Source organism: Lathamus discolor, chromosome 5, assembly GCF_037157495.1.
Source record: "Lathamus discolor isolate bLatDis1 chromosome 5, bLatDis1.hap1, whole genome shotgun sequence".
NCBI lineage: Eukaryota > Metazoa > Chordata > Aves > Psittaciformes > Psittacidae > Lathamus > Lathamus discolor.
Window position 1 is genome coordinate 25,173,537 of NC_088888.1, and position 24,008 is coordinate 25,197,544.

At 41.1% G+C, this 24,008-nt stretch overlaps 2 protein-coding genes across 6 annotated transcripts in view; both read left to right on the plus strand.

Moving 5' to 3' along the window:
• The window catches only part of HEATR5B (HEAT repeat containing 5B), a 60,347-nt gene extending 56,272 nt beyond the window's left edge, over positions 1 to 4,075 (plus strand). For all 3 annotated transcript variants that reach the window (XM_065680078.1, XM_065680079.1, XM_065680077.1), the window contains exons 35-36: positions 195 to 408; positions 1,328 to 4,075. In XM_065680078.1, the coding sequence (XP_065536150.1) occupies positions 195 to 408; positions 1,328 to 1,632 (519 nt within the window). In that variant the 3' untranslated portion in view covers positions 1,633 to 4,075. The remainder of the gene's footprint in view (positions 1 to 194; positions 409 to 1,327) is intronic.
• A 1,251-nt stretch (positions 4,076 to 5,326) lies between these two features.
• Positions 5,327 to 24,008, plus strand: part of STRN (striatin) — a 70,244-nt gene continuing 51,562 nt past the window's right edge. For all 3 annotated transcript variants that reach the window (XM_065680093.1, XM_065680094.1, XM_065680095.1), the window contains exons 1-2: positions 5,327 to 5,760; positions 20,632 to 20,735. In XM_065680093.1, coding sequence (XP_065536165.1) covers positions 5,455 to 5,760; positions 20,632 to 20,735 — 410 coding nt within the window. In that variant the 5' untranslated portion in view covers positions 5,327 to 5,454. The remainder of the gene's footprint in view (positions 5,761 to 20,631; positions 20,736 to 24,008) is intronic.

Below are 24,008 nucleotides of genomic sequence, written 5' to 3' on the forward strand. Positions count from 1 at the left end.
AGCTGGGCTACTATTATTTTAGCAGATGCCTGTGTTGCTGCTTTCCTCTTATTCAGGGTGTTTCCTTCCCCTTTAGTAGTAGTTGGGGTTTTTTTGCTGTCACGTGATTCTTGCATAGATAGGTAACAGAGCTTATTAGAATTCCAAGTTAACAAATAACTTTCAGGACAATATATTTATCTTGATTTGTTTAGGTTCAAGCCAAGTGTTATCAGCTTCTGCTTTCTGTGTTCCAACACACCAATCGTGCCCTGTCAACTCCATATATTCATTCATTGGCCCCTATCATGGTTGAGAAATTGAAAGCTGTGGAAAGAAGCCGCCCAAACAACAACCTGGAGCTGCTAGCAGTCCAGGAAGGAATTAAAGTCCTTGAAACGCTGGTAGCCCTTGGTGAAGAGCAGAATAGTAAGTATTCCTGTTTTCTAAAGAAATGTGTAATGCTGAAGCACACTATCGAACATTAGAAATCTTGCAGTTAAGAACTAGGTGGCATAGTCACAGAGCATGTGTATGCAATGTTCATTTCTAATTCCAGTACTAGAACTTTTGTATACATGGACTCATATAGCACAAACAGTATCATATGCTGTAGTGTTTGCATTTCTGGTGATTGCAGGAAAAAATCCTAAACATGAACTGCAGTAGTGAGCGATGTTCTCTTCTGTTTGGAAATGACTAGTTCATACCATTTAAATTTACCTTTTCTCACTTTTGGACTTGTCAATTTTATCATGTTGCTTCTACCAGCTCAACAAGGTTTACCTAAAAAGCCCAAGAAATTGAATTTTACTGTTCAGCCTCATTAGGTCATGCTAGCTGACTGCAACTGTGGTGCTATTTTTTGAATTAGAATCTTCCAGAATGGAGTAATATAGCAGATACTTTTTCATGAACACTTGCACAGTTCCCTTATGCTCACTGGGGAGGCTGACATTCTGACTCAATTGAATAATGTTTCTGTCTGCCTGAAAAGTGTTTTGAAATCCTTTAATATGATCGGCACTGTACATCTTACAATCTTTTATCAGTGATCTGCAATCAGAAGGTGCAAAGGTATCTCTATAAAGAAATGTCAGGAACAAAGCAACTGTGATGAAAAATGATAAAATTCTGAAGCACAGTACTGGTAAGAAAGATTTGAGTGTCCAAAGGACAGGAAACCATCTAAATTTCAGGGTTGTTTTTCTATTTGATAATTTTTTAATTACAGTGTTTCTTGTCAATTCTGAAAACAAAATTACCCTCATCAGTCTAGTAACTGGTAAAATTATTTTTTTTCTTTAATGACACAGTTACTACATTTTTTTTTTTCTTTCCCTTTTAGGAGTCCAGTTACTTGCCCTTCTGGTTCCCACTCTGATCTCCTATTTACTGAATGAAAATGCCTTTGCTTCTGCATCTACAGCATCTAAGGATCTTCATGAATTTGCACTTCAGAATCTAATGCACATTGGTCCACTTTACCCACATGCTTTCAAGACAGTAATGGGAGCTGCTCCTGAATTAAAAACACGTCTAGAAACTGCAGTCCGAGCAAGTCAGGCCAGCAAAGCAAAAGCAGCTGCTAGGCAACCACCACCCACCGTACATTCCACCCCAACAATTAAACTGAAAACTAGCTTTTTTTGAATTACTTTTATTATTTTTGGACCATTAAGTAGTCAGAAGCATTAAATATCCCTGATGTGTTACTGCGTATCTGTCTGTAATTTTGTGTAATTTGTATGTGAAAGGCTGTCTAATAGAGCTTTGTGTAATTACTTGAAATCCACGCATTAAAAGGGAAGTGGTCTATTTGTATAGATTTTTAGGAAATTGAATGTGATCATATTTATGAGTTTGTGTTATAAATTATCCACAAAAAAACCCCAACCCTATTATCTGACTAGTTCTATTTATTTTTAAAAGCTACTCCAAACCTTTTGAGTGTTTTGGTTTTGTTTTTGGGGTTTTCTTGGTTTGTTTTTTTTTTTTCTTAGATCTGGTGATTGTTATCCTGCCGTTGTGCCAACACACTAACACAGTGGGGACAGAGGGAAGAGGGGAAACTGTTACAAAATACCATGCACCATGGGGAATTTCAAGTGTTGAATATGCACTTTTTCCATCTAAAAATGAAGTAGGGAAGGGGATTGTCGGAAGTTGTAGATCATTTCAGCTTGCATGAAAAAAACCAGCTGAAAATTTTCAGCCTTCCTCAAGGTGATAGACCAAGCATGCTGTCTTAATGAGTTGTCCTTATTTGTGGTGTACATTTTTTCAGATTCATTTCCATGCTTGAAACTAATAAAGAATGCAAATAATCTAATCCCCTATCTCTTCTAAGACAAATTTTAAAGAATGCATTGGAAATTGAGTTTATAAAGAGAACTGCCTGCTAACTGCATTTTTGTAGGTGTAGGGCACCTCAAAGGGCGCTGTGTGTTGGCATTCTTCCTGTTCTGCCAGAGAGGGATTGAATATGGTGATGCAGTGCTCTGCCCTTTGTCGAATCTCCTAGGTATTTAATGTTCCTGCAAGATTTTAGTCTCAATGGAGATACCTGTAGTCCTCTGTAAAGTTTGCAGGGCCAAATTACTTCAGCACTTTGCACCTGCACTGACTAAGGGAACAGCACACAAGCATTCTTTTTTTTTTTTTTTCTTCTGTTATGAAGCTTTTTTTACTTGAAAAGCATGTGGCTTCCCCTCATATCTGGGTGAGTCTGATCTGCAGATTTTGGAGCTTAGAGCTCAAGGGTGTGCTAACGTTACAGTGCAGAGCCAGTGACTCCCAGTGTCTGTCTGCTACCAGACCTCACCTTTCCTATTGGCAGAAGTGCAGAACTGTGTCTTTTCTTGTGTATACAAGGCTGACTTACATGATTTTTTTGACACTGCTCTTGAATTTATGGGCTTCAATAGGGATCCTTCTATACATTTTGCTTTATAGAGAGAAGCCATGTAACTAGAAGCCTTGGCTAGGCCTGTTGAGTTTCATTTCTGATGTTTTTCTTAATACTTTGTAAATTCCACGTGTTACAAGACTTCTACATCAACCAAAATGTAACAAAGGCTAGTAAAGAGAATCAAGTATGATTAATAGTTGACTGAAATACCTGTAGATCAATATTTTTGCAAAGTCATTTTTGTCTAGTCTCTTTTCCTGTAAGACCTTATATACACCTTTGAGTATCTATGCAAAATGGAGGACAAGAAAATGCTTTTTTGCCCTATTGTATTTGATGTGTGAAAAAACATAAAACCGGAAAAGTTTTTCTTTCACAGTGAATATTTAAGTATTAAAGTGAAGACACAAGTAGTGCATACTCTAATCCAAGTATTCTTCTTGTAAAGAAGATACACACAGAAGTAAAACTGATATGCTGTAAATGAGGAGGACAGTAGTTTTCTCTTTACAACTTTTTTCATCCTTGTATGAGTAGTGGGAATTAGATTTATTAGAAAAAGATATATTGTAATCAGTGTTTCCAGCATTACAAAGCTATATTTTGTAGAAGTTCTGAACATGTGTAACATTTGAGAGAAAGTATTCAGGAAACTCACTGCAAACTTGAACACAGAAATTTTGCAAGTAAAACTAAGAAAATAATTGTTTTAACCTGTTCTGGATTCCCTCCCCCCCTCCCTCCCCCCCCCCCCCCCCCCCAGTAGTCTAGTCATTAATAACTGGTTTGTGAAACTTTTTCTGTATAATCAGGTGTTACTTACCTGAATTACTATCTCGGTGCTTTTATGTTTTGGTTACACTCTACAAGATGTATGAAAATTCAGTGAAGTGGAGGGGGGAAGTCCAGGAATCAAGCATAACTAAGAAGTTGGTAGAAAAGCAGAAAAAAGTTAGTGGAAGGGAAAATGCTACTAGATACATGAGTACAGGAATGGAAAAGGGAGAGGGTTTTCTTTCTATACTGTGTTACTGTATGCAACATGCACAACTTTAATATGTATATAGCCTTCCCCAGTTTAGTCCTCATTTACTTTTATGCTTGCTTCTGATACTAAAGGTATGACTATGTGGTTTTACATAATATTTTACCATCAATTGATTAAAAAACCTAAATAATTTGAAATGCCTGTAGTGTTAATTTTTGTCACCCTCTTTTTCATCTTTTTCATGGAGCTTGTTTGCTCTGTTTCCCCTTCACGTCTTTCCTTTCTCCCTGCCATTTCCTTCCTTTTTGGGTGAGCCTTGTTCTGCCCCAGTTCCCTTCCCAGGTCCCCAAAGCACACTCCTCCTGTGCTTTCACTCCTGTGTGTCGTCCCCCGCAACTTGCTCTGTGATGCCCTCTTTAAGCTTCCTTCGTTGTCTCTCCCTTTTTCTTAAGTGCCAAGAGTTCATCCACCAGCCACAGCTCCAGTCTCTGCGGGCAGGGTTATGAACCAGGCGAGTACTGTTTCGGAACAGACAGAAGGAAACAGGAAGCGCTGCTTGAGCAAGCAGCGGCTGCTCACAGGGCACAGTGAGCAGTGCTGAGGTTTGTTCTCAGCGCCCACAGCAGTTGGGTGCCTGTGCACCATCTCTGATGCACTGCTAGCACTCGTCCCTACAATAAAGCCTGCTGGTAGTGGTGTGTTTGTCTTCGGCAAGCCTCGGGTGTTAAAGCGTGTGTAGCACGGAACGTGGGTCAATCTGGGTGGTTTTGTGTCTTTCGGAAGGGTAGGAGAGGGTAGTGCTGCTGGCACCTCATGCTCCCAGCTGAGGGCCTCGCCATCACACTCAAAGTACTGTGTTTTCCTTTCCTTGTGGAAGAGGCAGTGTGGGAATTCCTGAAAAATGCTGTCTTGCTCTCGTTTTCAGCCGTTATAAGTATTTTCAAGAAACACCTGTAGCCTTGGGATGGATTTAGTTTTCAGCACTGTCAGAGCGAGAGCTGCTCAGGGCCGAGAGGGCAGGGCTGTCCAAACCCCGTGTAACTGCTGCTAGACACCTGCATTCTCACGTCCCCAGCGCGGGCTGCGAGTGTGCCCGAGCCATTTAAAACCAGCTCTCGGGTGGAGATTTCGATCAACCCGTGCCCTGCCCCTCTTGCCGCGGCTCTCACCCCTCCCCGCCGACCGCGCCAGGGGCTGCGTTGCCAGCTGCCCCCTGCCAGAGCTTGCGGGTCTCTAACGGCAGGATTACACATCATGGCGATGAGACTCACTCGCTATTAACGCCATTCTTCGAAATAAGGGCAGCACGGAGGAGAAAAAGGCGATGAAGAGTATATTGCCGCCCTGCTTCCGTGGGGTGCCCGGCCACCCAGCGGGACTACATTTCCCAGAACACCGGTCGCGAGGCCGGGGCGAATCGCTCTCTGGCATTGTCCCCTCCGGGCCGCCGTAGCAGCCGGCGGGGGCGGCTGTCAGGCGGTGACGGCAGGCGGGACGCGCCCAGGTTGTTGCTGCTGCCGGGACGCGGCGGGGTGCGGGCGGCAGCGGCGGGGAGCGCGGCAGACCTGGCCCGGCCATGGACGAGCAAGCGGGACCCGGCGTCTTCTTCAGCAACAACAACAACAACAATGCCCTGCTTTTGCCGCCACCGGCGGGCGGGCCAGGGCTGGAGCCGGGCGAGGCGGCGGCAGCAGCAGCGGCTGCCGCGGCGGCAGCAGGAACAGGAGGCGGCGCAGGGGTCTCAGCCTCCGGAGCCGCCGCACCGGTGTCGGCGTCCCGTGCTCAGTACAGCGTACCGGGTATCCTGCATTTCCTGCAGCACGAGTGGGGCCGCTTCGAGGCGGAGCGCGCAGAGTGGGAGGCGGAGCGGGCGGAGCTGCAGGTAACACTCGCGACCTCCCTCAACACCCCTCTCCCCAACCCTCCCAACCCCGGCACGGGCGGGCGCTCCCCTCCGGTTGCGCACGCCCTACCCGTTGCCTGGCTTCCCCCTTTTCCCTTCCCCCGTGAGGGAGTGGCTGCCCGGCTCCACTGGGGCCATTTCGCTCCCTCAGAGGGCGGCCGACCCCCGCTGCCGGGCGGAGGGGCGTGACATGGCGGCCGGCCCTGAGGGGAGCGGGTGCCTGCCGCTCGGCTCTTGCCGCCTCGCCGGAGTTTTCCGGATGCCCCTTCAGGGCCGTCTGCCTAAACTTGTCACCGGTTTCATAACCCACTGTTAAAAAGTGCCTCTGGCTCCCCCCACCCTGCCCGTGGTGTTGCCTCGGGCTCTCGGGCCCCTAGTCGGGCCTGTGGGACCGGCTGCAGCTCCTGTGGTGTTGTGGGACACGTTATGTACTGTTTTCAGTTGAAAAGCTGTGGGGTTGCTACTCTCACTAATGCATTAAAGGACTGATAGGGATCTCGTGGTTAAAGAACTTGTGAACTGCTGGCCTGGAGCCATTGCTGTCAGATACTACAGTGGTGGACATGTTACATTAGCAGCAGTCGATAATGCAACCTTCGTTCCTGTTTGGCTTTGTTTACAAGAAAAATCTCTATTGTAAACCTTAACGCTGTCCACAGTTCCTCATTTGGCTATATTTGAGACGGGAAAGTGTCTACTTGCCTTCCTGTTTACATCTCCTTTATTTGTCTCTTGCTTCCCATCATCTCTTTGCTTTCTATGGCTTTCCTTGAAAGTACCATCTTTATCAAGAGAGTCTTGAGCCTGTTGAGCAATCAGACCACTTTTCTGCTTGGTTTTGTTTTGTTTTGTTTTGTTTTTTTAATTAGTAAGGATGTCCTCTTTTTAATTGTACTTTCTATGGTAGCATCAAACAACCACTCTCAGAAGAGTGGCAGGTGTAGCACTCTTTGCTGACCATTCCCTTGTAGGAATTTAAAGGAAGTGGTCATGAGGCCGAGAGTAAAATCAGTGGTTCAATGACAGTTTCATTAGTAACTGAATCACGTTTCTATTTGCTTAATTCTATAAATACTGTGTAGAAAGTAACTAGCTTAGCTATGTATAAGAACATCACGTGTCATATATCCAGTGGAGTCTCATAAATACCTTGACATTTTTTTCATAGCTGATAAAAATAGAAAAAAAATATTTGGAGAAAAAAAGAAGTGTTTTACGGGGACCTAAGAAATTCTGCTAGTGTGTTAATAGTAGTAACACTTGGCATATTTATAGTGCCCTTCAACAGAGGCTAGCCTGCCATTTCTCCTCCCATAAGTATGCCTCAAAAGCTTGGTAAGTGTCATGGATGAGGCAGGAAAGAAGCTGAGTATTTAAACTATTTGCTGAAGTCACGTGTTATCAGTGGCAGAACTGGGAATATAACCCGATTACAAATTGTTTGCTTAAATGCCTTTGACTCTTGCCAAAGCATCTCAATAAAGTTATAATTAGCTGTGGCTGGCATTGCCATGAGCTGTAACAGCATTTATCTGCTGGGGAGGCATGTTCAGAAAGGTGCAAAATTCTTGGCTGTCTCTATAGACATAAGGCATTAGGGTCTGCTGTGACCATTTGCAGTTGAATCTTCTTAGGTCTGTGTGAGAGGGTGTTAGGGGTTCGGCAACTGCAGGATGGCTTTTAGAAATTGTATGTGTACAGCTGAAGGATGAGCAGCGTTAATTAAAAACCGGTTCTGTGCTCCTTCTGAAGCCTCTTGTTGGCCTGCATGTTTGGAAATGTTTAACAGAATAAGGAAATTTGAGGTCTGGCCATTTCTGTCTCCTGAGATAAAGGTGCAGTGCGTCTGATTATACTTTAGTGTAATCTTTTATCCAAGGCTTCTACCCAACATAAATTTCAGTGTTAGGTTATCCACTTTTTTGGGGGCTGTGTCACAGAGGACTTACTTTGTATGGTTGTCTTAGTATGCCAAAGATTATTTTTTTTTTTTTGCAATTCATCTTGTTTCTAAACGGTAGACTTTTTTTTGTCTGCAGTTTCTTACCTGCCATGATCTTTAAATACTTCAGATACTTTATGCCGCAGTATTAATATGCTTGGTTTTTGCTCTGTACTTGTTGGTTAATTAAGCTATACCCTCTCTCCCAAACACCTTGTAATTCAGTCCTCCTGTGATTTCCCATGTTTCTTTCTCTCCCCTCTGGGCTTCTTTTTATTTTCTCTTTTTCTTTTCCTTGTAATTAATTGTGTGGAACTAAATGTGATACTCAGGTTGGGTACAGAATCACAGAATCCCAAGGGTTGGAAGGGACCTAAAAAGATCATCTAGTCCAACCCCCCTGCAAGAGCAGGGTAACCTACAGTACATCACACAGGAACTTGTCCAGGCGGGCCTTGAATATCTCCAGTGTAGGAGACTCCACAACCCCCCTGGGCAACCTGTTCCAGTGCTCTGTCACTCTTACAGTAAAGAAGTTCTTCCTGATGTTAACGTGGAACTTCCTATGTTCCAGTTTACACCCATTGCCCCTTGTCCTATCACTGGATATCACTGAAAAAAGCCTAGCTCCATCATCCTGACACCTACCCTTTACATATTTGTAAACATTGATGAGGTCACCCCTCAGTCTCCTCTTCTCCAAGCTAAAGAGACCCAGCTCCCTCAGCCTCTCCTCATAAGGGAGATGTTCCACTCCCTTAATCATCTTTGTGGCTCTGCGCTGGACTCCTTCCAGCAATTCCCTGTCCTTCTTGAACAGAGGGACCCAGAACTGGACGCAATATTCCAGATGCGGCCTCACCAAGGCTGAGTAGAGGGGGAGGAGAACCTCTCTTGACCTACTAACCACTCCCTTTCTAATGCACCCTAAGATGCCATTTGCCTTCTTGGCCACAAGAGCACGTTGCTGGCTCATGGTCATCCTCCTATCCACCAGGACCCCCAGGTCCCTTTCCCCTTCACTACTTTCCAGCAGGTCAACCCCCAACCTGTACTGGTACATGGGGTTGTTCTTCCCCAGATGCAAGACTCTACACTTGCCCTTGTTAAATTTCATCAAGTTTCTCCCCGCCCAACTCTCCAGCCTGTCCAGGTCTCGCTGAATGGCAGCACAGTCCTCTGGTGTGTCAGCCACTCCTCCCAGTTTTGTGTCATCAGCAAACTTGCTGAGGGTGCACTCAGTTCCCTCATCCAGGTCATTGATGAAAATATTAAACAGCACCGGTCCCAGCACCGACCCCTGAGGAACTCCACTAGTCACAGACCTCCAGCTAGATTCTGCGCCATTGACCACAACTCTCTGCCTTCTTCCTTTCAACCAGTTCTCGATCCACCTCACTACTTGATCGTCAAGCCCACACTTCTTTAGCTTATCTATGAGGATGCTGTGGGAGACAGTATCAAATGCCTTACTGAAATCAAGAAAAACTACATCTACCGCTCTACCATCATCCCTCCACCTAGTCACTTCCTCATAGAAGGCTATAAGGTTGGTCATACATGACTTCCCCCTCATAAAACCATGTTGGCTGTTCTTAATGACCCCCTCGTCCTTGATATGCCTAGTGATGGAGTCAAGAATAAGTTGTTCCATCATCTTTCTAGGGATGGAGGTAAGGCTGACCGGTCTATAATTACCCGGGTCCTCCTTCTTGCCCTTTTTATAGATTGGTGTGACCTTTGCCATCCGCCAATCCTCAGGCACCTCGCCCGTTTCCCACGACTTACCAAAGATGATGGAAAGTGGCCTAGCAATGACCTCTGCCAGCTCCCTCAGCACCCGTGGGTGCATTCCATCCGGACCCATCGATTTACAGATGTCCAGTTTGCATAGCTGATCCCTAACCCAATCCCCATCTACCAAAGCAAACTCCTCCTTTGTCCTGACTCCTTCTGGGGCTATAGAAATCCGGGGCCCTCGGGGAGAGTCTGCAGGAGTAAAGACAGAGGCAAAGAAGGCATTCAGCACCTCTGCCTTCTTTATATCCTCTGTCTCCAGGGTACCCACTTCGTTCAGCAGTGGGCCTATATTGCCTCTTGTGTTAGTTTTATTTGCTATGTATTTGAAGAAGCCCTTTCTATTGTCTTTAACCCGACTAGCAAGATTGAGTTCCAAGGAGGCCTTAGCTGTCCTAATTGCCTCCCTACATCCTCTAACAACTGTCTATATTCCTCCCAAGCGGCCAGCCCCTCCTTACATAATCCATAGATTCTCCTTTTCCACTTGAGTTTGCCCAGCAGCTCCTTGTTTAACCACGCCGGTCTCCTAGATCCCTTACTTGACTTCCTACTCATTGGGACGCTCCGATCCTGAGCTTGGAAGAAGCGGTCCTTGAATGCTAACCAACTATCTTGAGCCCCTTTACCGCCTAGTACACTTTCCCATGAGACTTCCCTTAGCAGTTGACTGAAGAGGCCAAAGTTGGCCCTTCGGAAATCCAGAACTGTGGCTTTGCTAGGTAAACACAAAGGTACCTTTGTGTTCTGTTATGTGATGCTTGTTCAGATGATGCACACCCAAGTTTATAACATATGTGAGTTGGCGGGTTGGGCAGCTCACTGTGTTCTTGGTTACGGGTCAATATTGCCTTCCAAGGGTTTTGTTCCTATCAAATGCCTATGTGTTCCTTTCCCTGGCAAATATTCATGTTTACTCTGATTTTCTAATCACTCTTCTTAAACCTTTAGAAATTATTATTGCTGCTATTATATAGTCTTCCTCATTTGGAGTGAAAGAGGACTTCAGTATTTACCTCTATGCAAGTGTTATTAATAATCTGTGTACTTCAAATAAGAATGGATTCATATGGGATTTCCCTAGATGCTGATCTGCTAATTACATATTTTACTTGTAATGCTTGCTTTCTGTATCTGCAGATTGAGAAATTATCTTAAGAATAAACTTTCATGATGGTGCCTTGTGAAGTAATTCACTAGAATAAATACTAACATAATTTATCCTTATTTTAGTATTCACAAACTGTGTTTTATAGCATAATCGTTTATTTTTGTATCTTTTTAGAAATTAGTAATTTTTGTTTTCTTATGCTCTTCTACCAGCTGCTTGGGAGGGTTGACAAGGAGGGGCTTCCTGTTCTCCAAGAGTTTTAAACTTCAGAGGTCTTTTTTTTGTTCTGTATTTTTCTGGACTATATTTCCAAGACATTTCAGAGTTGTATTGGATAAGCCCATCCTAAAATAGCAAAGACTTTGATCAAATGCATGTACAGGGCTCTGAAATTTGTATCTTTGCTGGAGGCAAGCAGGGTTTGATCTGCCTCCCATATTGGTGTCTTGCCTTAACCATACGTATTCTGACTGGTTGGGAATGATTCTCTGTTGCAGATGTTATTTCCCTTTTAATTAATCATCTGCCACCCCTGAGAGAGAGCGATGGGAACTCTGCCCTGTGGCAGTGACCCCTGCAGTGCTGCCAATGCATGTCCTTGTCCCAGCAAGTGACAAAGCTGTTGAGCTCTGCTGCTGCTGGATGAGCTTGGAAGTCTTCTGTATGTGTGTTTATGGATTTTGTTTTGACTAGAAATTTTGTCTCTGCAAGCAATGTATATGTTGCTGTGGAAAGTTTTGCTTCTGACAAACATTTTTCTGGCAAAAATGCTGATTTGCACGCTGGAATTTCTCTGCATTTCACAGATGTTCTAAATTGCATCAAACTACTATGCCGTATGTAACTGCATGTACACCCTGTATCCTCCTGAGGAATTTTGTAGCTCTTGTCCTCTTCATTAAAAAAGTTTTTATTTCTTCTAACTGATAACTGTTTCTTTAGAATAGTAGACTGCTTTGGAGTAGTGGGATCTAGTAGGATTAAATTAAAATTATTTTTCCTGGGTAAACTTTCTTTTGGAAAGATTTGCAAGGAAATCATGGAGAATAGGTGGATACAATGTGCTTGTCTTTCCACAACTTTGTTAAAAATATTCCTTGTAAGGCAGTGCCTAAAGGAGAAAAAAACCCCAAACAAACCAAAACAAAAAAAACAAACTACATAGTAAAGAGTTAATGAAATGAGATAAAATGTGGTTAAATGGTAGCAAACAACTGTAAAAGAAGGGATGTGATGGAAAGAATAGATAAGCACTTGAGGCTGGCTATGGAAGTCAGATTTAGTAATGTTAGCTCTTGGTGGGGTGTGGGGGGGAAGGGTCACAGATGATGATCCTTGCTGCTGCTTTTCTGAGGCAAGAGGCGGGCTTTGAAACCAGGCATGCTACATGGTAAGATTGTGTCCTTGGAGACAGACAAGTCAAAGTAATGAGGAGAAGGGGCAAATCAGACAGATGGCTGTGGCTATTTATAGTATGGTTTAGGACATTCGTTACTTGATTCAGAAATAGTTGATATTTACAGTTTGTTGACTTGTAGGTAACAGTTGTCGTGTTGGATTAAGTTTCTACTTAAAAATCATTCTGGTAGCTGGATAATACAAAAATATTGTTCAGAGAAAAAGCAATGAACGGGGAGTTGATGAAATCAATTTGTGGAAAACTAAGTATTTGGGTTGGCCAATAGAGTAGAAGATAAAATACAGTTTGAAGAAGGTTTGTGTAAGATTGTCAAATCTGATGATGTGGGTTGAATCTCTGGGATTCTCTGTGAAATATGAATTGGCAGAAGTACTGTGCGAATCTTCAATAAAATATTTTTCTCACAGGGCAGATGTTACAAAGAAAACAGTGATTAATGTTAAATTCCTCTCCACCCCAGAAGGACAATATTTTCAACTTTATTGTTTCAACTGTGTCGGGTAAATCAAAAGAAAGGTAGAAGACAGTAAGCCATGTTCACAATACTGTGGCATGTTTAGTTGGGAAGGATGATGCTCACAGGGTCTTGGTGACTGTCAGATATCCTTTCTTTTGTGAAGTTCTTTGAGCAGACTTTCTAGTTGCCAAATTCATGTGAAGCAAAGAAGAGAAGCTTCTGTACTCTTTTTTTTCCTGTTTGCTTATATGCATGTTTGCCAGCTAATCCCAATATACACATTGATAATCAGTCTTGGCTTGTTTTGTTTAAGCGAGGAGGACTAGTGGGAGTAATGTTCAGTGAGGAAAGCGCTGTGTTACAGAAATTCGTAGCTTCTGTAGAGAAGTAGAATGTAAAAACAAACTAATGGGACTGGTTCTTTCCAGATCTGTACCTGGTTTTTTAAGTAATTTGATTTTTTTTTTTTAATTGGATAAATGATCCAAGCATTTCCCAGCATCAGTTTTTCCGATTCTTCTCCAATCCATAAAACCTATAATTTACTTTAAATGTAGTGAAAATGTGTTTTTCAAATGAGCCTAAGTGCTGAAATACTGGTGTGGCATGATAAGACAGACTTTTGTGATGTTACATTGTCTCCAAGTGGTCTTTAAGCTCGCAAACATTTTCACAGAAAGTTATACTTTAAAAAAGAAGTGGATTTTCAGATTTTCATGATTTGCTTTAGAATTGTTGAATTAAGCAAAAATGGAGTAAGTTGTTACGTTCTAGGCAGAAAACTGGTTTTCAGTGTCAGGTTAGCATATGGTGAAACACCTGATGTGTCTTTGCTGCTACGCAGTTAAAATTCAAATCGGTATCTCTGTGTCCTACTCCAACTGTAGTCCTCCTTTTTCTGCTGAAGGTCGTGGCTTGTGTCAAGTTTTATTTCATCGGGGCTAAGTAACTTTGCACTGTTTGAACAAAAAGGTGCAAATATAACTCAGCCTTTTTTGACATTTCAGTAGACGCTGAAACTTTATTTACTAATTCTAGAGCAGGGTGTGTAAAATTCCCCAAGGAAGATCACATGCCTCTCCAGAGACTTTTGCTCCATCTTAATTTAGTGCTGAAAGAACTAAAGCTATACAAATGCCAAGCCTCAACTAAAATTCCTATCTATAAGCAGTTTTCCAAGAAAATAAGTATTGGTCAGTAACCTACTTGCATATTTGGTTTCACAAGAATGCCAGGCCTTGTCAGGTCCTCCTTTCTAAGTTCCTTAGCTAAAAAGTGTCAAGAGCTGGCTTAGATGTAGATGAAGAATTATTATGTTTTATTTTTAAATGCTGAGAAATGCTTAGATACTTGAAACAGCTTTTCCGAATCACTTTGGTGTGCTCAGGATCCAAGCTTTGCAGACAATGCACTACAAATAAAAATACTCTGAACTGTGAAAATACTCTGAACTGGGAACTTTATCATATGACTGGTTCTGTATGAGCCTGTAGATGGATTCTTTTCCTATTTGAAGTTTGCTGTGTGCTAACTAATATTAACTATTTTGAAAATAACTGAGTGACAAGTTAATTTAAGATTGCAGTGTGGGAAGACTGCGTTTTTTCTGCTCTTATCCAGGAATATGTTTCCCTTTAGTGCAGTCACATAGGGCAGGATTACAAAAGCATTGGGGGAAAAAAAATATGGCATGCACTATACTCATAGCCAAGGTTGTGAACAGGAGGTGAGAACAAATTCAGTTACTTTTGTACCTGTTTCACTTGGTGCTCCAGGAAGTTCAGGTTGGTCCAGCATGCCTGAATAGAAGAAGCTGTTCCTGGCTGAAGGAACGAGAAATGGAAGTCTGCTCATTGCCTCTGCAAATGCTTAAATCTCCTCCAGATTTCTTTTCCCTTGTCCTGCTATACCCCAAATGATTCATTCAGCCTGTGAACGTCCATTGTCTTAGTTGAAATGTGGGCTGTAAGTCTATTTATCAGTCCTGGAATTGACTGCTGTTGCTGCATTTCTGCCTTTCCTGTACGGCAGGTGGAAGGGAATTATATTTGAGGGTTTACAATTTGGATTCCAGTTCATAATATGTTGTTATTTTGTGACATGTCATTGCAGTGTCGCCTGTAGTGTTACATCATGTTTAAAATTTGCCCTTTTTTTGTCCTTGCATCAGTCTACGTCAAGCATGCTCCTGGATGCTTTTTTGAAAGGAAAAGAAAGGTTAACATTCGCCACTTAAGTGTGCTACAAAAATTTAGAGAAAAATTTAGCTTATGAGTATGTACTGTTTGGCCAACTCAGTAATTTTGCTGAGTTTGCAGTTGTTAGAACAGTGAAATGCAGCACTGAAGAGTGTGGAAAAGAAAGACTCTCTGAACAGAGATCTGCCCAGTAAAGAGGAGTCTTCCTTTTGGTTAAGATGTGTAAATTAGTAATCAAGATATTACCAGGAATGGATTACTAAATAATTTTTGATCCTGGATGATCTTTTTGAGTTTTTAATTCACTGATAAAAAATTCTTTTTCAGTCAATCTTCACAAAGGGGTAAAGAGTGTAAGTAAATGGCTTCATGAACCATCTTTTTTTTACCATAAGCTAAATATTTGATCTCTTTTGAATGGTTCAGTTTTCCCAGGGCTTAGCTCTGACACTAGTTTTAGGACACCTCCGAGAAGTCCAGCAAAAATAATTTGCCAGGAGCAGATAGTGCTGTGCGTCAGTCCCATGAGGTGCTATCATCCAGTGTGAGTATGCAGGTGATAAATGGCATGAAGTACTGCTCTGCAGGGTGAAGCTAAATACACCTCAGTGCCTGCCATTTGTTTCAGCCTGTGGCCTCACTTCAGTTTTGTGTTATCTTAAATGGCTGCAGGCACTTAGGGGAGCTTCCTAGCCTTTCTTGTCCTGGAGGGCTAGTAGGTGTGTGTTGCAATGTTAAGTATGGAGCCTGAAATATTTTTTGCCCCCTCCCCTGTACCTGTTCTTTATCTCTTGTCCTCTCAACCCTAGGCATACCTACACTTATTTACAAATATACTAAAATATGTTGCACTTCAGTGAACCAAGTATAATCTAAAATACCCTGGCAGCCTGCAGAATCCTCTGGCAGATCTTGGTAGACTGCTTAGTACGACTGTTCCAGGCTGATTCATCTGTATAATGTATTTAGTTATTTTAGCTATCTACATGTTTTTTGCAATACTTTTTTTTTTTGCAGTTTTTTTTCCCTCCCTTATTCTTTTTCTCTCAGCCTGTGAAGACGTTGTTGAATCAGAAGCAGAATATACAGAATTGTGCATCTTAACAGCTCTTACTTTGTCAAATGATACCTGTGGACCTTCAAGTGCTCATAAATTTGAAGTGAGGTTTCTTTTAAAATATTAAGATAAATATTTTAAAGAAGAGAATGGAAAGGCTTTTATTAGTCCTTGAGTCTTAAGAATAAATCACCTTTTAAATTAAAATGGCTGTAAAATTCAGGAACTGCTAGAAGTTGATCCTAAACATGCATCATTTGTTTAGGAGCCATAGTGTTGTTTCTTTCTAAACATTTTCTGTTCAGGGTAAATATTAGGTGCTACCTAAAAGTTTCCTCACCGTTTTGTCCAGTTCACCTTAATGTGACCTTAGAGTCTTTTGGGGAATTTCTTAAAACAAAAATGTTGTTGCCTGTGATAGTATTTTTAACATAAGAATGAATGTTATTTTTAAAATCTCCTGGTAAAGAAGTGGAATAGTTAAGATAGCTATAGCACTATGAATTTAGACTGGATGTGCATGAAATTCCTAGGTTCATAAATCATAGAATCGTAGAATAGCTAGGGTTGGAAAGGACCTTAAGATCATCTAGTTCTAGCCCTCCTGCCATGGGCAGGGATACCACACACTAGACAATGTCACCCAAGGCTCAGTCCAGCCTGGCCTTGAATGCTGCCAGGGATGAAGCATTCACAACTTCTTTGGGCAACCCATTCCAGTGCCTCACCACCCTCACAGTGAAGAACTTCTTCCTTATATCTAACCTAAACTTCCCCTGTTTAAGTTTTAACCCATTATCCCTTGTCCTATCACTGCGGTCCCTATTGAAGAGTCCCTCTCCAGCATCCTTGTAGGCCCCCTTCAGATACTGGAAGGCTCCTGTGAGGTCTCCTCATGGCCCTCCTCTGCACTTGCTCCATGTCCTTCTTATGTTGAGGACACCAGAACTGTTCACAATACTCCAAGTGGGGTCGCACAAGAGCAGAGTAGAGGGGCAGGATCATCTTCTTCAACCTGCTGGTCACACTCCTTTTGAAGCAGCCCAGGGTATGGTTGGCAAAAAAAGTTTTTGTTGCAGTTAAAAAACTTCAATAAGATAAAGTGGTGGGGTGGGGGGTGGGGTGGAAATCCTGGGCAATCCAATTGTAGCTACAAGAGACTGTTCCAGACATCTCTTCCCACTGCTCTCTGGTTTTTATTTTTTATATTTATTTTCCCTCTTGACTCTTGATTTTAATCTCACAGTTGAGCTGTAATACAGGATCTTGTAGCATTTAGCCTGGAATAAACTCAAGATGGATACTGCCTTGATTCCTCACTGCAGTGCCAACAGGGCCAGGCAGTTGATGTGCCCCACCCATAAGGCCAGGAACAATATGAGTTTTTGTGTTATCCCCTGTAGGCAGTTTAGAGGGTTGGGATGACTAGTTTACAGCTTGACACGTTTTAACCTTATGAGTTAGGAGGTCAGTTGTGGCTGAACCTGTTTGTGAGTTCTTGAGATTTTTAGCAAACCTACCCATGAGTGGCCAAAGCACAGGGATAGAACAGTGCTGCAGATTGTTCCAGCCGGAAGCATCCTCCTCTGCTATCTTACTGCCTCAGATAGCGCAGGCGTCAGATTTGACTTGTCCTAAAGCTACAACTATGGAAAATGGCCTGTGGAGTCTCAATATATTGATAAAATTCTTCCGTTTATGTCCGAATTGTAGTTGTACAGTTCAGTTTTGCTTTTTACTGTGTTTAAACCCAGATCTCTTACACTTTAAATGTTTGCCCAAACATTTAGATGGGTGTTGGCTAAATAGTAATCCTGAAGTTACAACCATTTTGTTCTAGAGACTAAGAAAATACTGCTAGATCTCATAATATGTCATTTCAAATATTTAAACTCAGTGTATTCATTTATTCAGTTTTCATTTATACTATTTTTTTTTTCAGTTACAGCATGAACATTTAGGTTTCTCTGCATATTTTCAGTTAAATGCCAAACATTGTAAAGAATGAAATCTGCTTATGACATATAGACTGTTACAGTATTATTGTTAGTATAGTATTTAGTTACTGTTTTAATGTTATCCCAAGGTGCATTACAAATAACCCTGAATATTATAATTAATTTTTTTAAATAAAATTTGAGCTTACATCTATAACTGATACTGAGTTAGTTGTAATTACCCAGTATTTATATAAAGAGGAATAAGGGTTGCTAGCATCCTGTGGGAAAGAGGGGGGGATATTCTCTTTTTGTTATGAAAATGTAAGCATTCTCATTTTCAGAGCCAGAATTTGTCAAATACAGTGAGTATTATTTTTTACGTCCTTATTACATAAGGATACTACTCAGAAGAAAAGCATGCTAGAAACTGCACAGCCTCCAAGGAAAGAGCAATATTACTCACAGGCCCTCTGGTGCACTTGTCTGTTTCTTGATTTGCCAGTAAAACTACTGATCTATGAATCATATAGTAACCTTGAAATATCCTGGCAATAAACTTGTATAGGGCTGCAGAGATGGCTCTTTGGCTGTGGATTCCACTCTGTTGTTGCTGCATGCTTTTGGAGTAAGAAACACAAGGATTTCTTGAAAGTCCAGGAAAAAGAAAAGTTATACAGCATCAGTAAGAGCAGTGACATACCACTGACAATAAAAGATGTCCAAAGAATCAATATTTCTTCCAGTGCTCTTCTTCCTGTGCAATATGTGTGTGATACATACAGCCTTTTGGTGGCCCCTTTTCCTTAATGTTGAATCATAAGGTGTTTCAGCTCCACAGGTAGAGTTAAGAACCTAATTTATGTTATTTTATGTGCTTAAGAAGCTTCTGGTGGCAGTTTGCATTTTGGTTCTCAAATGGTTAGTCAGACAAGTCACGGAGCCAGGCCTGCTTTGTATTGGAAGCTGACTCTGCTCATTTTCACATAAAGGCAGTGTAGTGTGATACTTCTTAATCAAATCCATTCGTGTTTGTCTTTTCACAAAAGTAAGCTGTGAAAACTACTGAGAAGTTGCAATTTTTTTGCTTTGTTTAGGCTGCTACCAACGAAAGATGACTTTAACCTCAGTTGTTAGCATGGTAATGCTGGTTTAACCTCTGAGGTAGAGCAGTGTGTAAGCCAGTCCGTTACTGGCTATCCTTTGTCAATCTGATGGGTAAATATGCTTCATTCCAGCCTATTCAGTCAATTTGTTCTTAGTGAGCCAGACAGCAGGTCACCTCATAGAACTGTGCTTACAGTCAGCAGATCACCTCATAGATCACTTCAGCTTGTGACCTGATGGCATTGGGTGATCTTTTTCATTCCAGCCAAATGCATATTTGCATCATGTTCTACTGTTTTTAATAGTGTGCTTTGATGTTCTCTCACTTTTTGGCTAGAAGGCTACTGTTTTATTTCTGCTGAACCTATTCAGAGGCAGGGAGACAGGAATCACTACCACAGTGCACTAGTTACATATTCATTATAATCTTTGTGTCTGTACAGTTACTGCAAACTAAGTTGTATGTAGTTGAGGTGTTCCTCTTATTACTGTTGTCAACAACAACTTGTTGAGTTGACATGCTTCTTGCACAGTTACATTCTTCAGGGTAGGAAGTGCTGACTCCCAGTGCCAGCATGTCTTTTCTTCTGTGCCTTTCTCTAAATCTAAGCAGATGAACGTTAGATTCTGTTGTAGTTCTTTGTTCATCCCTGTTTGAGTGTTAAGTGAGGAGAAGCTTGATGCCAGTGACAGAGACCTTTTGATTCAGCTGAGAGTTTTTTGGCAAATGCATTTCCCTAATTGAAGACCAGCTTCATTGGAAAGTAGCCAGTGTTTTTTACTCGTCATAATCTGGCTGCTCTAGCTGCTCACTGGTGGTTAGGGATTCTTCAGGTGTCTGTCAGGCTCTTTACTGGCTGTACTTGAACAATGGAATTATGTCAGCTTGTGTCATATTCTAGAGCAGCTGCTATAGCTGGCCACCAGTGAATGGCCTTTTGGAGTAAAATTTACTTTGTCTGATCTCTGAGTGTATTCAGGAGTTGAGAGATCACAAGAACCTACCTCTTATAATGTACATGATTTGAGCATGGGATAAGAAAGCACGTAGTTCTGCCTTTATGACTAGGAATAGATATCTTTTAAATATAATAATTTTCTATTTGAAGGAGATTTTTCACAGGCAACTATTCTGCTGCGAGTTGATAAAGGTTAGGTGTCTGTTTTCTACTTTTATTTACTTCTGTACCATTTCTCTCCTCATCGCTCTCACCAAAATACCTTTTCCTGTTTTCCATTTTTTTTCTCCTTCTTAATTGCAGTATTTCTTGAGAGCTTTCTTTCACCTAATTTAGAATTACAAATAGCACTTGGCACGCTGTTATAAGCAGGGTTTTATTTTTCTTTTAGCTGAACATGCTGTACTTCATTTTTTTCACTAGTATCATGTATATAACATCTATCTATACAACAGTACACTAATTGTGTACTACTTTAGTTAGTGAGCAGAATTATTTTATTGTCTTCTGCTTATTGTTAGTAAATGCTTTTTATCTGCTGATGCCTTTTTGTACACTTGTCTGTTCCTTATCTTCTATTAAATGCTTAGTCAAGAGAGGAAATAAACCCTGTCAAACAAACTAAAACAAACTAAAATTGCTGTATTTATTTTTTTATTCCTTTTTATCTGTAATGCACATGCAGTTTAGAAGGGTTATGTGTGCAGTGCTTTGTGTGTTTACTGTTTATGAAACACAGTAAGCCCATTTCTTTTAAGCAGTACAAATTAATTTTATAATTCATTAAAATAACTTGGGGAGACACACATTCAAGAGTTATGCTGGATGAGGAAGCAGATACTAAACTGTAAACTTCCTTTTGCAGGCCCAGATCGCCTTTCTTCAAGGTGAAAGGAAAGGGCAAGAAAATCTGAAGAAGGATCTAGTGCGAAGGATCAAAATGCTGGAATATGCGCTTAAACAGGAAAGGTACGCTGCTTTAGTGATTGGTACACGGTGAAGAATTCTGAACAGATACTTCTTTTGCCTTTGTACTTGACAAAAATAAGATATATTTCTTTTGTATACAGTTCTCAAATTGATAAATAGTTACGCTAAATAAACTTTTTGTTATAGATGTCTACATTATAGTAAAACCAATAGCTAACACAGCATGGCTAAAAAAATATGCAAATAAAATCCTTGGTTGATCAATCATGAATACTTTTTCCTTGGTAAAATTACACTTACTTGTACAGATTATACTCCAGAACTACAGTGTATTCTCTTTTTGTTCAAAGTACTAGCTTTGTTTAATAATCTCTTGATAACTCAAATCTTGAGTAATTGTCTTCAGTCTAGTGATTGCTAGTTTTTAATCTTGCTATATTTTTAATCTTTTCAATAGAATAGACTTTGCAGGAATATCTTCTGGAGGCTAATAGTGTGAGGGGTAAAAATTTGTTCATGTTTACTGGTTAATCAGATGTCTATTTCTTTGTTCATAGGGATTTCAGAAGTCCCCAGTCTACTTTACCATTTTATTCTTATGTATGCTTTCATGTTGTTCCAAACTTTGAGGTAAATGAACTGTATTGTTTACCATGTTTCCAGAATTCTTTCTATTAAACTGATTTTTTTTTATTTTTTTTTTTTGGCCAAGTTTAGTTTTAAAAAATTTTATCAGTAAAATGTCTTTTAAAATTTTTTGATGAAATAGTACATTTATGGTACTACTGCAAAGCAATCATTGCTTACATACAGTTTTCCTATCAGATAATTCCTACTTCTCTTTAATGAGATATTAGTAAATAAACCTCTTTTAAATAGTTTGTATTAGTAGAAATAAGATTAGAAATATATACAAATGAGGAATAGCATATTGCTGCTAGATGACTTTAAAGGGGTACTAATAGTTGTACATCCCTGGATTGCATTTAGATTTGTTCATCTTATGTGGCCTGCTTTAGGATGTGAGATGTACCTTGCACTATTGAGTTTAGCTCTTTCCGGTAGCAACCAGTTTATCTGCTAGCATGGAGTTGCAACCAGTTTTCTTAGCCAGCAGTAGCCTCAGGGCTGCAGCATGCTTGCTTCACCTTTATGGACTTTTTAGAGGAATGCTTAAGGTAGAGAACCTTTTTGCCTATGCCTTGCTGTGGTAGTGATTGTATATCAAACAGCACAGAAAGATACCAAATGTAAGCCTTTGCACAGCTGTAAACAGCAATCTCCATTATGTATACATTTGACTCATAATTATGAAGGTTGGAGTCACTTAAAAAAGACAGAGGCTATGAAGTATGTTCTTGTGCAGTTAAAGATATGCTCTAAGGTATGTAAATTCAGTAAGATTTACGTATTTCAAAACTGGGGGAGCTATTCCTCATTACTTAGGGATATCTCTAGTGCTTCATGTTCATAACCCACATAAATTTAGATACATTAGAAGTTTATCTAAAATTATCAGACTGTGTCAATACATTTCTGTATGTTATCAGAGAAGCTTTGTAAGTTTAAAAAAATATAAATAAAAAATCAAACTTCGTGGATTGTGAAATGGTCCCCCTGTTGAATTCAGTAAAATCTGTCTAAATTAAGACATTTAAATCCTAATGCAGCAGTCACTCTTAGGATTAGGAAAAAATATTTTGGTTTTATATTAGCAGTTTTTACACAGTTTTACATACCGTGTATGGTTTTATCTTTGGTGTCTGAGGTCAGTAGGCTACAGTCAGCTTATCTGATCCAGTTTGACAGCTTCAGTATGGGTGTGCAATAGTTTATAAATAAATGTGATTCTTGTGAATGGTGTGTGCTAGGGACAGCTATTTATGAGTCTGTGGTTTTGAACAGAATTACTATTTGCCAGTTTCTGAAGAAAGTTTTGTATTTCTGCTGGAAATGTCTATCGGCAAGTGTTCTAGCTTGATGCTTTAAAAGAGTGGCAACATAGTGAGCTTGCCAGCCCTGCTCCCTTTCCCAGCATTTTCTTCAATCAGTCATTGGCTGGGTCAGGCAATAGTCAATTGGAGTGCTGGCTTTTTCCACTGGGATCTTGGAGCTGGAAAATGAAATCCTACAAGGTAGGAGGAGCTCTGGTCAAGTTAGGGGAAGGTTGGTGTGGGTGGGTGGAGGCAGGGAAGCATTCCTGTGTTCCTTCCTTTTTGCCCTGGCCTTGCAGCATACCATATCTTTCTTAGCTAGATAAATTAACTTATGAGTAATGGGACGGGGTATGAAATTTTGGCCCAGAGTAGTTCATGTTCACAGTGCTCTCAGGAAACCACAAACAAGAAATGTGTGACATTGGCTTTCTCAGATACATGTTTTTATGAGCTGCTGTTCTATATAATAGGTGTTCGGCATTTCTTTTATCAACCAAATGTTTTCAAAGTTTGCTATAAATAAAAAACTTTGGAAGCATTGCCATTGTTCTCATTTTGTGGCACTTAATGTAATTCTGCATTGGGTAAGGTGGAACATGAGTTTTACTTACAGATTTACTTACTTTGAGGGTGGTGAGACAGTGGAACAGGTTACCCAGAGAAGTTGTGGCTGTCCCATCACTGGAAGTGTTCAAGGGCAGATTGAGTGGGCCTTGAGCAACCTGGTCTAGTGGAAGGTGCCCCTGCCCACAGTAGGGGGTTTGGAACTAGGTCCTGGGTTCAGCAGTAGCAGTCATTTTTCTCCTTCTTAGTAGCTGGTGCAGCACTGTGTTTTGACTTTTGGCCTGGGAACGGAGCTGATAACACAAATGTTTTAGTCTCACCAAGGACTTTCTGAGCCTCATGCTCTGCCAGGGAGAAGGGAAAGCCGGGAGGAAGCAGAGACATGACACCTGACCCAAACTAGCCAAAGAAGTATTCGATACCACAGCACGTCATGCCCAGGATGTAACGGAGAGTTACCCGGAAGGGCTAGGACTGCAGGGTTGGACTAGGTCGGTGCTTGGTCGGGATGGGGCAAGTTATCAGTCGGCTGGTGGTAAGGTGGTGTATTTCTCTCCCCTTGTTATTTCCTTTATCATTATTATTATTGGTGGTAGCAGTAGTGATTTGTGTTATACCTTAGTTATTTAACTATTCTTATCTCAACCTGTGGGAGTTGCATTCTTTTTGATTCTCCTCTCCCATCCCTCCGGTAGTAGAGGGAGGGCAAGAAGAGGGTGGAGTGAGACAGCGACTGCGTGATTTATGGCTGACTTTGTTTAAACCACAACAGTGATCTTTAAGGATTACCTTTTCCGTGTGTATAGGAAGC